Source organism: Apiotrichum porosum (genome assembly GCF_003942205.1).
Source record: "Apiotrichum porosum strain DSM 27194 chromosome Unknown scaffold_3, whole genome shotgun sequence".
NCBI classification, from domain to species: domain Eukaryota; kingdom Fungi; phylum Basidiomycota; class Tremellomycetes; order Trichosporonales; family Trichosporonaceae; genus Apiotrichum; species Apiotrichum porosum.
Window position 1 is genome coordinate 2,709,582 of NW_021167110.1, and position 12,857 is coordinate 2,722,438.

The 12,857-nt window shown below is 58.3% G+C and overlaps 5 protein-coding genes across 5 annotated transcripts; 3 read left to right on the plus strand and 2 right to left on the minus strand.

Annotated features, from left to right (window-relative positions):
- Nucleotides 1–1,199: 1,199 nt before the first annotated feature.
- On the plus strand, nucleotides 1,200–2,975 carry EHS24_006625 (uncharacterized protein; the record flags this gene model as incomplete). Its single annotated transcript, XM_028622033.1, has 4 exons — nucleotides 1,200–1,535; nucleotides 1,617–1,691; nucleotides 1,742–2,003; nucleotides 2,173–2,975. The coding sequence occupies 4 exons, from the start codon at nucleotides 1,200–1,202 to the stop codon at nucleotides 2,973–2,975; spliced, it is 1,476 nt and encodes a 491-aa protein (XP_028478485.1).
- Nucleotides 2,976–4,186: 1,211 nt separating this feature from the next.
- Nucleotides 4,187–6,126, plus strand: EHS24_006626 (uncharacterized protein; the record flags this gene model as incomplete). The annotated part of the gene is made up of 7 exons (XM_028622034.1): nucleotides 4,187–4,409; nucleotides 4,455–4,475; nucleotides 4,513–4,605; nucleotides 4,645–4,758; nucleotides 4,802–5,635; nucleotides 5,675–5,697; nucleotides 5,743–6,126. The coding sequence occupies 7 exons, from the start codon at nucleotides 4,187–4,189 to the stop codon at nucleotides 6,124–6,126; spliced, it is 1,692 nt and encodes a 563-aa protein (XP_028478486.1).
- A 510-nt stretch (nucleotides 6,127–6,636) lies between these two features.
- Nucleotides 6,637–8,654, plus strand: EHS24_006627 (uncharacterized protein; the record flags this gene model as incomplete). Its single annotated transcript, XM_028622035.1, has 8 exons — nucleotides 6,637–6,795; nucleotides 6,848–6,884; nucleotides 6,932–7,066; nucleotides 7,115–7,633; nucleotides 7,677–7,825; nucleotides 7,879–8,168; nucleotides 8,214–8,304; nucleotides 8,343–8,654. 8 exons carry the CDS (start codon nucleotides 6,637–6,639, stop codon nucleotides 8,652–8,654), a joined length of 1,692 nt encoding a protein of 563 aa, XP_028478487.1.
- Nucleotides 8,655–8,717: 63 nt separating this feature from the next.
- EHS24_006628 (uncharacterized protein) lies at nucleotides 8,718–9,994 on the minus strand (the record flags this gene model as incomplete). Its single annotated transcript, XM_028622036.1, has 8 exons — nucleotides 8,718–8,960; nucleotides 9,008–9,127; nucleotides 9,181–9,276; nucleotides 9,324–9,382; nucleotides 9,422–9,510; nucleotides 9,567–9,601; nucleotides 9,641–9,798; nucleotides 9,868–9,994. The coding sequence occupies 8 exons, from the start codon at nucleotides 9,992–9,994 to the stop codon at nucleotides 8,718–8,720; spliced, it is 927 nt and encodes a 308-aa protein (XP_028478488.1).
- Nucleotides 9,995–10,721: 727 nt separating this feature from the next.
- On the minus strand, nucleotides 10,722–12,443 carry EHS24_006629 (uncharacterized protein; the record flags this gene model as incomplete). Its single annotated transcript, XM_028622037.1, has 2 exons — nucleotides 10,722–12,088; nucleotides 12,143–12,443. 2 exons carry the CDS (start codon nucleotides 12,441–12,443, stop codon nucleotides 10,722–10,724), a joined length of 1,668 nt encoding a protein of 555 aa, XP_028478489.1.
- Nucleotides 12,444–12,857: the final 414 nt, after the last annotated feature.

The window sequence follows — 12,857 nt, forward strand, 5'->3', positions numbered from 1 at the left end:
TTCACACATGTCAGATGTTGGGTGCGCGGCAGTGCCTTCCCGTGAGGTTGGAGGCTTGGGTCTGAGGCTTTGAGTCTGGCCCGTGGTGACGACAAAAAGTCTTGGCGTGTCTCTGCGGCGTGCGCCGCAGCAGCCATTCCGCACCACCATCTTGGGTGCATTGCCGGCAGCCCGGGGGGAGGGGAACGCACCAACCTCTCCCCCCTGTCCTGTGGCTGTTGTATGTGGAGAACCGAGAGGGGCACAGAACACATCGCCGACTAAGAGATTGTGGGGATCGGATCCTAAACAAGGTGGAACATGGTTCCCCCGGCTAGCCGCCCACCAGCGGGGCCAGCGATTTGCGCTCCACTAGGATGTCTTTACTGGGCAACACAGCCAAGCGGACGCTCCAGCGACGTTGGAGAGTAACCCCCCTGGGCAGCTGTTTATCGCATACGTGATGGTACCACAGCACCACAGACAGTCGTACGGTCATGTGCCATTTGGTCACACATTGCTGGGAAGGCAATTACAGGGCGTGCCAGTCACACCGAACAACAACCAGGTACAGACATGGACCCCGCTGTCCTCGTTTGGAGCAGTTGGCTGGGTGAGCCAGGGCCCAAACCTTCTCTGGAGCAAGGTAGGCCACAGCTTCGCCTCGGTTCACGGCGAACGTGCCTCCCTCCTCTCGTGTGCGAGTACAGTCCGCAGGCCGCAGGGGAAGAGTGTCCAGAAGTGGCGTCGCAAAGCCTTGGCAATCGCTCTGTGCGTGGCTATCATTCTGGGGAAGTGTCGGGGAGCCCCGGTGCATCAATCTCCGGGGCCGCTGGGGAGAGACACAGATCCCTGCTTGCCGGCGTCCGGAGCCGCGCAGCCGATATGGGCAATGGACAACAGGTACCCAACTGCGCTGGGGGCAGGTCGGGAGAGACGAGTGGCAGATTTCAGCACACAGCGCCAAGACCGGCCATGGCATTAGCCCTCCGTCCTTGGCAACATGCCGGGCAACCAACCTTTTCCTGGACCGGCCAGGTCTTTGCCGCACCATCAATGTGGGGCCAATCTGGGGGGGCATTCTCGAAGGACGGGGAGTATATTAAAGAGGGCATGGTTGCCTGATCGTCTTTCCCCAACACAAGCCCTCACACCTAACTGCCACTCGAGGAGCCGCCATCCCGCCCATCATGTCCGCCCGCTACCCAAACGTTGTCCCCATGGAGGTGGAGGAGAAGCACAACGACCACCACGTGGAGACCTACTCCGACGACGCCAACAAGGTCGGCGACCAGGAGGAGCAGCGCCACTATGCCAACATTGACGAGGGCTTTGACCCTCTCGAGATCAAGCGCATCGTCCGCAAGATCGACTACCGCCTCATCCCTATCCTTTCCGCCATGTACTGCATTTCGCTCATCGACCGTACCAACCTGTCCTTGGCGCGCGCTGCCAACTCCATGCAGATGCAGAAGGATCTGCGCCTCGACATTGGCTACCGCTACTCGATCGCCGCCCTCGTCTTCTTCATCCCCTACATCGTTCTCGAGATCCCTGTGAGTATTCGCGCTGCCAAGCACTCTTATCCACCACTGGATTCCATTACCCCATATCGCACAGCGCTGACATCTATCTAGTCGCAGCTCGGTCTCCGCAAGTTTGGCGCCCGTTGGTGGCTCGGCACCTCGGTCATCCTCTGGGGAGCTGTCATGGTAAGCTTGCGTTTTGCGTCGACGTTTGAGCCCGCGCTGACGGCCCACAGATCGGAATGGGCTTCTCCAACAGCTGGTCGATGCTTGCAGGCTTCCGCGCGTGGCTCGGCATGTTCGAGGCTACTCTTTTCCCCGGCGCTGCCTACCTCATCTCGTGCTGGTACCCCAGGAAGTCGATGGCCGTCCGCAACACTGCGTTCTACGTCGTCTCCATCGTCATCTCCGGTCTCTCGTCCATCCTCGCATACGGTCTCGGCATGCTCCACGGCCGCAACGGTCTGCACGGCTGGCAGTGGATCTTCATTATTCAGGGTGAGTGCATGACGACAAGGGGAGCGAGATTTTGAGTGGCAACGTCCAACACGGGTGTGGTGGCAAGAAATTGCCGAAAACGCCGCGAGAATTGACCGACCGCGCTAGTCGCCGATAGCCCCCCCCCCCCCCCCCCCCTTTGACTCTGTGTTTTGCTGACACCTTGCAGGTGTTATCACCGTGGCCATCGGTCTGCTTGGTTACCTGTTCATCGTCGACTTCCCCGACAAGGCTCACTTCTTGACCGAGGAGCAGCGTGACATTGTCACCACCCGCATCCAGCGTGACCGTGGCGATGCCGTGGTCGACCCCATGACCTGGGCCAAGTTCAAGAGCTACATCCTCTCGCCCCGCCTCTGGATCTACGGCTACATGTTTGGCTCGTCCACCGTCGGCTCGTACTCGCTCGCCTACTTCCTCCCCCGCATTCTCGCTCAGATGGGCTTCACCAACGCCCAGTCCCAGCTCCTCGTGGCGCCTCCTTATGCCTGGGCCGCCATCCCCGCCCTCACCAGCGCCTACTTTGCCGACCGCATCCGCGGTGCCCGTTCGATTGCCGTTATTGTCAACGCCGTGTTCCTCATTGTCGGAACCTGCATGTACTCGCAGCTCCCTGTCGCCCAAAAGGCCGCCCGCTACGCTGGTATCTTCTTCGCCATCGGTGGCTGTAACGCCAACGTGCCCCTCGTCATCTCGTGGGCCCAGACCTCGATCCGCTCTCAGTCGAAGCGTGGCTTCACCGCCGCTCTCGTCGTCGCCTGGGGCGGTGTCGGTGGTATCATCGCCTCGGTCGTCTTCATGGAGCGCGAGGCCCCCAGCTACCCCACCGGCGTCTACCTCACCATCGGCATGAACGTGGCCGTCATTCTGCTCTGCATCGGCCTCAACCTCTACTACCGCTACCAGAACAAGCGCGCCGACCGCGGACTCGTCGTCCTCGAGGGATCGCCCGACTTCCGCTACCAGATGTAAACGAAGCGAAGCGAGACGTTGAGATGTGTATACACGTAATAGTAGTAGTTGACGGTTTATTGTACGGCGTAGTTGCGGGGGTGCATGGGTTTCAGTGGACGTGAGAAGTTGAACAGTGAATATGAATGAGTGCCAATTTGCAGCCTTGGTGCGTTGGCATAACTTGTTGACCTTGTCGTGCACTTACTTGCAGTAGATACATAGATCTGGAGGGCGAATGAAGGTCAACGAGAGCGTCCTGGCCGTCCTTGCCAAGGTTGCCAAACATGCCTTGTGGTCGGGGGATCCGGGATTGCAGCTTTGCCAGTTCCATCGGCGGCACGGCGGCACGGCTTCCAGCAGGTTTACCGCCCACATCTTCCCCCACGCCCTCATCATCGCGCCCTCGTGCCAGGGCGGGCTCTGCATGCTCTGCAGCGGCTTTTGGCAGCAAGACACAGGATATGCAGATGCATCGGATATGCAGGAGCGCAGGATGTAGCCCACCAAACGTCAGCCCGGATGTGGCCGGTGGGCATGCGGCGGGCGGGATGGAACAAGAGCAAGTTTAAAGGCCGGCGGTTGCCGATATGACGTCACGACACGTGATATTTTCTAATTGATGGAAGGCTCTTCTGATAAGAAAACCCTAATGGCCTAATGCCAATTAGCACAGTCGGCTCGACCCCGACGGATCCACTTTGCCGTGCTGCTGTTGTTCTCATCCTCGTTGGTCACATCCTCTTGCCCCAACACTTGGACGCCTCAGTTCCGAATGCTGCACTCCACACGGCGCGCTTGCGGAGCCAACCTTCACGCACCTCGATCCCAACGGGGGGCGGACTCTTGATGCGGGCCGACGGTTCAAATGTCGGCGTCTTCACCGACGCTAACCCCAAGGCACACCTGTACTCCCACTTGCAAGGGACGATAAGTTGCTCTCTCAAAAGCATCACCTCTGCAAGTACTCCGCCATGCTTCTCGGATAGTGCTGCGCTTGACAGCTATATCCGGAACCATGTTGAGAGCAGCTGACTTGGCACCATGCGGTGCCCACCCGTTGAGGAGGGACCGAGGGGTCCCCACTGTAACTGACGACAAGCAAGCAGCTTAAAGAGCTGATGCGTTTGAGCGCCTTCCCTCCCATATCCAACATCACCTTCCCTCCTCTGTCTTCTTCTTCTGCCAAATTACCTCACCCTGTCGGGACACAGCAGTGCAACAGAGCAACCATGTCTTCGCCAGGAGATACACAGGTTCAACCTGATCAAAAGGAACAACCCCACCATGTCGAAGCCGTTGAGCGTGCCGACTCGCCGATCCAGGAGAAGATGGTGCAAGGTCTCGGCCACGACTCGGCGGGTATGGCCGTCATCGAGCAGATCAACATCATCCCCCAAACTGGAGAACGCATGCCGACCACCAGGTGGGAGTACATTTCCTTCTTGATGATGTGTGAGTGAGGAAAGTGTGGCACCGTCCTGTGGCTAACAAGACCAGACTTCCAGAACAACGGCACACGTAAGTTAGGCCCCTCGTTCCAGCGCTAACTGTGCAGCCATCGGTTCTCAAGGCGGAAACCTCCGAATGAAGCTCATCGACATGCAATTCCCGGACTCCATCATCCCCTGGGGTGGCCAGCACATGCCCAGTACGTTGTGGCGACGGACCCCATTGCTGACGCCCAAAGTGAACTCGTTCCTCCTCGACCAGAATGGTATTCAGTTTGCGGTCAACCTCGTGTTCCTTCTTCTCGTTGGTCCATACGCCGATTATGGTCGCTGGCGTCCGTGGATCATGATCTGTAAGTCACCTCATTATACCTGTGGCGGAGCTGACACCGACAGCCGGTACGGTGATTGTCACGGCATGCACGTTTGGCATGATTGGCACGTACAAGCCTTCCCAGTGGCAGGCTGCAAACGCCCTGTGGATGCTTGGAAACCTTGGCTACAGCATTGCGACTACGTTTTACCAGGCCACGTTCCCGTCCATTGCGCGCAACCTCCCCCAGGTGCTAAAGTCGGAGCAGGACGTGAAGATGGGCCTCAAAACACCCGAAGAGCACGACATTGTCGACCAGTACGAACGTTCCAAGCTGTACAACCTGTGCAACATCACTGGGTCCGTGCTCGTCGTCATTTTCTACGGTATCGCGATTGGTATCAGCTACGCCATCACTCACAACAGCACCGAGGATGGGCCTGTCATCAAAACGTTCCGGGTCCTCCTCGGCTACTTTGGAGTGCTGGTCCTAATCTGTGTCGTCCCCTTCTTCTGCCTCCACAAGTTCCGCCCAGGGCAACAGCTGCCCGAGGGCACGCACATCTGGGCCGTGGGCCCCAAGCAGGCATGGCAGGCGCTCAAGAGCATTCGCCAGCTCAAGCACGCCGTCCTGTACCTCATCGCCTACACGCTTCTCCAGGAAGCCACGGGGACACAGTGGAACATGACCAGTATCCTCCAGTCGGAGCACATCCACTTCAACCCTGTGGCCAACTCGGCCTTTGGCCTCTTGGCGGACCTTGCCGGCGGCAGCGGCACCTTCTTCATGCTCTGGTTCCAGAAGCGCTTCAAGGTGTCTGTCAAGACGCTGACCTGTTATGGCGGCATAATGGCCCTCGTTCCGATCGTGTGGGGAGCCATCGGCACCTGGACGAACAAGATTGGCTTCCACAACAGTACGTTTGCGGTGCAGGGACGAGACTAACACGTGGTAGCTTGGGAGTTTTGGGTGTTGCAGGTTGGTTGTTCATCGGCGACACATGGACGACAGCTGACAATCCAGTTCTGGAACTTTCAAACGGCGGCGTGGGGCAGCTATTCGATCACCATGATCTCCGAGGTGATCCCCGCCCCCAAGGCATACATGTTCTTTGCCTTGTTCAACACCATTTCGCGTACATCTGGGTTCACTGGGCCGTTCATCTGCTCGGCCATCATCAAGCAAGCCAACGGCAACACCAACGTGGCGTACTGGTTCCTCGTCGGCCTGGGCGTGCTCGGTGTGGCCGTCCTGTTCATGGTCGACCCCGTGCAAGCCAAGATTGACAATGCGGGATACCTTCAGCGCGAGGCCGAGGAGCTCTACTCTGCTCACCAGCGGGCGCAGCAGCACGAGATTGTCGAGCACCAGGACATGGAAGCTGCCACGGGCGTGGTTTCCTCTTGAGCTCGAGCCTGAGGATATCCCAGTTGTACTGTACATTCTCAAGCAAACCCATGTGGTTGTGAGGCTTGGGGGTGCCACAATGGATCACCGTGTGGTTGGCGTACCACGGCTTATCTGCTGTGCCGAATTGTAAAAGTGTATGCAAACCAGGCATGGCACCAGATCGCACAGCAACCTCATCTGGCCATCCATGTGGCCTGTTGCTCGCTGCGGATCGCTGCCCGTTGCCCACATGGGCACACAACGCATGGGCGCGAGGGCCCCATTACGCTCAATACAGAGCCAGTTGGAACGTTAATAACTGTTTCTAATGAGTTCATTAATAGCCCTCGGCCAGCAACACCCCCTAATGCGCAGCATATGCGCGTCACAGGCACAGCAAGTCGCCGACGCACGGGCAGGCAGGAGGACCGAGACGGGTCAGTCACCCATCAGCCATTGCCCCACGCACTACCGCAAACACCCCCAAACCCGCCATGCACGCGTGCTCTCTCATCCTCTCTACTCACCATGGGCTCCACACAGAACGAAAAGACATCCACGGGTGTCACACAGGACGCGGCCGAGTCGATTGAGCGCGACCCGTCGGTCATTGACGAGGCGGCGCTTTTCGCCAGCCCACTGCCCATCACGGGCGAACGCAAGGTCACCACCAGAAGGGAGATATGGGTGCGTGGCGCGCACCGAGCGGAGCGGCCCAGCAGCCGCGCTGACATCCCAGTCGTGGTACCTCTACTATGTGGGCAACTGTGGTCTTGGTAAGCACTACCCCCTGGAACAACATGTCCTGATCCCCCGCGCGCAGGCCCCTTCAACTTTGCCATTAGCGCCTGGCAGAACTTGCTCTACCTCGCGGGCTGGGACCCGTCCGTTCCCGGTCGCGGCACGCCATGCGGTGCCGGAGACTGCAGCCTCGTCGCGTATGGCAGCGAGCGGTCCAGTGAGTGTTTGGTATATGTAGAAACGGGCGCACGACGCTAACGACCAGTCAACTCTATTGTGCTCATCACCAACGGGTTGTCGTTTGCCATCCAGGCCGTGCTCTTCCTCATTGTCGGCTCGTTTGCAGACTATGGCACCTGGCGTCCACATATCACGACGGCGTTCACGTTCCTGGCATGGGGTGTAAGCTTTGGCTGGCTGGGCGTGACCAGCCCGTCCAAGTGGCAGGCCGGCACGGCGCTCTACATCCTCGGCCTGATCGGCTACCAAGGTGCGCTTACATTCTGGACGGCGGCGTTCCCGGGCCTCGCACGTGATCTCCCAGAGATCCAAGAGAGCGAAGAGGAGCTGCGGGCCGGTACGATCGACCAGGCAACGCACGACAAGCGGGACATGCTGGCGCGCAACCGCCTCGCCAACGTGTCCTTCTTCGTGTGCTCGGTGGGAGAGCTGGTGATCCTCGCGATCCTCTGTGGCATCCTCGCCGGGGTGGTCGGCCGAGCGTCCGATCCCAACAACTCGATGGCCTTTTCCATCGTGTGCGCGTACAGCGCTGCTGCATGGAGTGAGTACACGGCATGGGAGGACACGTGGCTGATTCACGAAAGTCGTCTGTGCCATCCCGTGGTTCATGTGGGAGCAATACCGCCCAGGCCACAAGCTGCCTCCGCACACGTCGTATGTGACCGCTGGTGTCAAACAGCTGTATCACGCCTTTCGCCTCTGCCTCAGACTCAAGCAGACGTTCATTTACCTGGTGAGTAGGGTCTTATGGAGCAGCAAACTGTGTGGCTTCCATCTAACCTCCAGGCGGCTTATTTCCTTCTTGGAGACACTTTAAACACCTTGGTGACGGTCATTGCGACCTTGCAGAACGAGGTTGCAGAGTTCGACCCCAAGACGCTCAACTATCTGCTCATCGACGGCATCGCCGCCCAGGCCTTGGGCATTGGGGTCTTCTGGTTGATCCAGAAAAGGTTTACGGTTCCTACAAAGACCATGCTGCTTGTGAATGGGTTTTTCATCCTCGTCCTCGCCGCTTGGGGCTGTATCGGTATCACCAAGAGTAACTTTGGATTCAAGAAAGTATACGAATTCTGGTACGTCACCGTTGTCTCGGACCACTTAACGCTGACTCGCACCAGGATGTACCAAGCGTACTATGGTATCTTTGTCTGCCCGTGGTACGCCGTCTCCCAGGCCATGATCTCGGAGGTGGTCCCCCGCGGCAAGGAGGTGAGCCCTTTGAAACGAGCCACGATGTTGACCCGCAGTTTCTGTTCTTTGCAGTCTTCTCGGTCATTGGCAAGACCAGCTCCTTTATCGGCCCGTTCGTGTCGTCTGCCATCATCGATCGTTCGGGCAACAACAACATGCCGTTTACGTTCCTGCTGGCCCTTGGTGCCCTCGCCATGGTCATTCTGTTCATGGTCAATGTCGACAAGAGCAGGGTGGAGTGTCGCAAGTATCTCGACGACGAAGCGGTTCGTATCTACAAGCTGTCCGCGCTTCATTCCGACTCGACCATCCAGTCAAGCCATGGCGGTAGTGTCATAGAGAACGAAAAGGTTGTACGATCCGTCTAGTGACCAGTAACTTTTTGTCGGTTGCGCTCTCTTTGAACTAACAAATACATGCAATCTAACACTCTATACGGTCTCCTTCATGACCCGGCCTGCGCTCGGGGCAATGCCATTCTTTTGCTCCCATCGTTCGAGGCTGCGAATGTAGCGCGGGCTCGACTTGGCGGCGCCCCACAAGTCGGCAACCAGGGTAAGGAAGTAGAAGAACAAGATGAACGCGATCGTCCACTCCATCGCGGCCGCACCGGACGTGATGCGTTCGCACTGCGCGGCCGTGTGCTTTCTCCTTGCCAGGTCCTTGCCTCGGCACTGGCAGTGTCAGTAAAAGGGTTTCTGAAGGAGTGCCTGTTACTCACGATACCATACAACACGGCAAACGCGATCGCTCCAGCGATTGCCAGAACCACGATGACAAGCTTGGCGATCGAGCTGCGCAGCAGCGATGGGCGGTTGGGGTGATCCTTGTGCAGCGACCACTTCGGGGGTAATCAGCCACTTTTGCTCTCATCGTCGGGTACTCAGTACTCACCACTTGGCCACTCTGGAAAATCGCCGAGAAGGCAACACCGATCACAAACAGACAGGTCATCGACCAGTGGACTCTGGAGTGGTGGAACGTGTCAAACTGGTCCCCATGTCAGCAAACGCAGCGAACGACGGTGGGTAACGTACCACTGCAAGGAGGATGAGTGCCGTGCCGCCAATGGTCGCACAGACAATACCGAGCCAGGCTGCCCGTTAGCGTGTGTCGCAGTTGGTGGAGCACATACACAGGATTTCTTCACGCTTGCGGATATCAGTTGGCAGTCGATCGATATAGCGGAGCCACCTCTCAGCCAGCAGCGAGGCGACGTAAAAGCTGTCGGTGTCCGTCAGCACCGAGTCCGTCCACTGTCATAGTGTGGTGTGACTTACGCAGCCGTAATACAGGTTAGTGGGATGAACACCCGCTGCAAGTGTCAGCCTGTACCGACACTCGGTCTACCAACCTTGTGCCCGGCAGCAATGTCACTGATGAACACCACAGCCGCCTCTGTCGACTTGTACCGAGGCTTGCCATCATGCACCCATATTCCCAACAGTGCGAGGAGGGCAGAGAGCCATGCGAAGGCGCAGATGATCGGCAGCCATATGTACGGCCCATAGACTGTGTTATAATTAGTCCTGTTGCGCGGCTGCGACACTGGCCCACTGGCCACTGGGTGGTTGCACTCACAAATGTGTGATGTAAACGTGCGTGTGTTGAGGTACATTGGCCTCTTTGGCGTCCGTGCCGAGTCTACCTCTGTGTTGGGCGTATGTGCCGCGCTGCCGACGACCGCGTTCCCATTCGAGGTCGCCATGGTTGGCGCTGGAGATGTCATATGTCAAGGGGGGGAGAGGGATATGGGTAGTTTGCCCACAACCACATGGGTCTCCGTGTGCTTAAGTGGAAACCTGGGTTGCCGCCCGAATCTTTATTTTTGTGGTGACGTCACCCCCGGCGCGTGCGCTCACTAGTGTCTGTGCTCTATTAATCAGCCGCGATCAGCGCTCCAAATGAACGTCGTCGCCTGTTGCGGATGCTGTAATGGTTGCGGCCGCCGGTCCACGGATCCACACGGATCCCATGGCCGGCGGTCGTGTGCCCGTCGCCGTACGTGTGTGCAAAATTGCTTGTGGCCGGTGGCCAGGGGGTAGTATGCACTCTTTTTGATCGCTTTAAAGCAGTGTGCGCGGTGTGGTGATCGTGCTGATGCATCTCGGCCGGCCGGGGCAGATCGGGCGATGGAGAGAGAGACAGGCCAACGGCGCCTCCGCAACTGCCCGAGGACATTGAAGTCTATGACACGTCATTAAATAAAGTTTAATTTTACCCCGTTGTGACTAATGAATGGCACCTAATGCACTAATGTCCATTTAAATATTCATTTTCAATCCGGGCAATCGGAGGCTGGAAGCCGGAAATCACCCGAGTCAGTCCCCCATACCGAACTGGCTTTCACGACTGGCGCTCAACTGCATCCTCTATACTCGGAAGCACTACCTCTGTCTCTATCTCACAGCACAATCCCCATCCCCACCCAAGCTTCAAAAGCTGTAGACCTTGCACTCTGCAATACGCGTCTTGCTTGGAATGTTGGTCGGAATCGGGTACCACCCGTCGTCGGGCTTCACACATGGCATGACGGCCTGCTTGCCACAGTGCGTCTCATCGCCATTGAGTGTACGAAGGGATCCCAGGGCGCCCGTCTCGGGGTCCACCACTTGCTTCTCAACGACATGGATGAGTCCTGTAAACACGGCGTTTGGCGAAGCAGAATTGAACGTGACCTGGAAGCCCTCGCCGACAAGGAGGAACGTGTCGGCCGACGTGAGGATGATGAGCCCATAGCCCGGCGCGGGGTGGCCGAACACGGGCTGGCGCTCGATGAGCAGGTTCCACTCGCCCAGGGTGACCTCCTTCTGTGAGCCTGGGTCCTCGGTACCGGGAGCGAATGCGTCAAAGAAGAAGCCCGTACTCGGCGAGCCGTTGCGGCGCGCCGCAAGGAGGGTAGGGGTAATGTCACGGAGGAGGGCGTAGTGGCGCTGGAAGGCAACATCCTCAACGGGCAGTGTGTCAATCGCGAACGGCGCCGTTGCGAGCGCGCCGTACTTGCCCATGGCCACCCAGGTCCGCAAGGCACCGTACTCGTCACGCCTCTGCTCGGGGATGACGAGCGTCATGCCTCGGTGCGTGTATTCCTGACACATGGTCTCGTAGTCGGCAAAGTAGATGTCGGGACTGACAAAGTCGAGGTTTGGCGCGACAAGTTGGTACACGTCAATGACGGTGTCGACGGGACCGCCGCATGGGTAGATGCCAGGAGCGGCGCCACCGCCGGTTCCACCATCGCGGGCAGTGTGCCGAGTGGCGCGCAAAGCGGCGTTCGTGTACATGGGCACGGAGTAAGCCGACTTGCCTGCCCCGGCTACCTTGTCCATGTACAGGGCGTAGTGGTACGCCATGAACAGCTCGTCCGTGAGCGGCCCAGGACCAAAGGTGGCCTCCCAAGAGACACCCTTCTTCAACCCCTTTGTGATCAAGGGGAAGTTGCCGAGGATGTGCTTGTTGAGAGAGGTTCGATTCGCATCCAACGCATCGAGGAACGATGACGGAACTGGCGAGCGGAACGCTTCTTCCGCCGCGGCGGAACGGTCGCGCGTGTCGCCAAGAACGCCGGCCTCGTTCTCCACCTGAACCATGATGACCGTTTCCTGCCCTGCTTCGCCGTCGACCTGCTTGAGGTGGGCAAGCAGTGCACGGAAGGCTTTGGCGTCGGCGTCGACCGAGGCTGACGAGAAGACGGACAGGTAGTCGTTGACCTTTGGTTGGCCGTCCGGCGCGGGATGCGTGATGCAGCGAGGGAAGCGGGTTGGGTTGGTCTTGACCCACGACGGGGCATAGTTCATGTGACCTGTGGCCAGTGTCAGCGATGGCGTCAAGCTCCACACCAGCCAGAGGAACGCACCATTCTTGTGGGAGCCAAACCACAGCAGGGCCAGCTTGATCCCATGTTCCCTTGCCTGTCGGATGTTTTCGTCCAGTGCCTCAAACACAAACGTTCCCTCCTGTGGCTCAATGTCGTCCCAGCCGATAGCTGCAAAGGCGGTATTGAGGTTGAGGCGAACTAGGTCGGGCCAGACGCTTGACATGTGCACCGCCGACGAGAATGACGAGTTTTGCAGCTCTCCCGCACGACAGAGGAAGGGGCTGCCGTTGACGATAAGCTCGTGCCCGCCGTGCGGAAGAGCTTGGAGAAATGGTGCCATATTGAGAGAAATGAGAGATTATCGGTGACAGAGCGGGAGGGTTTGTCAGAGAAGTCGTATATCAGTCCAATCGATACAGGATTTTGACGTTGTTGACATGGAACAAACTCGCCGCTGGGCAACTTCGGAGGATCCGCTCCGAAGCAAGTCGCATTGAAACATGGAAAGAAGGCGGTGAGAATTCGGCCTGTTGGGCGGATGTATGGTGAGGCAGTGAGCTCCACAAGTCCGGGAAATGTGAACAGACACACTTCATGTCCACGGCACAACCAACTTCCGAGCGATCGCGAACGACCTGCCAGTGGGCGGTGAAAAGCCGGTCCGTTTGGCGGTTATCTGAAGCGGATACGAGACTACCGAGACAGGGGGAACAGGCTATGCAAGGTGGGCAGTTCGAAGAGTGCGCGCGATCGC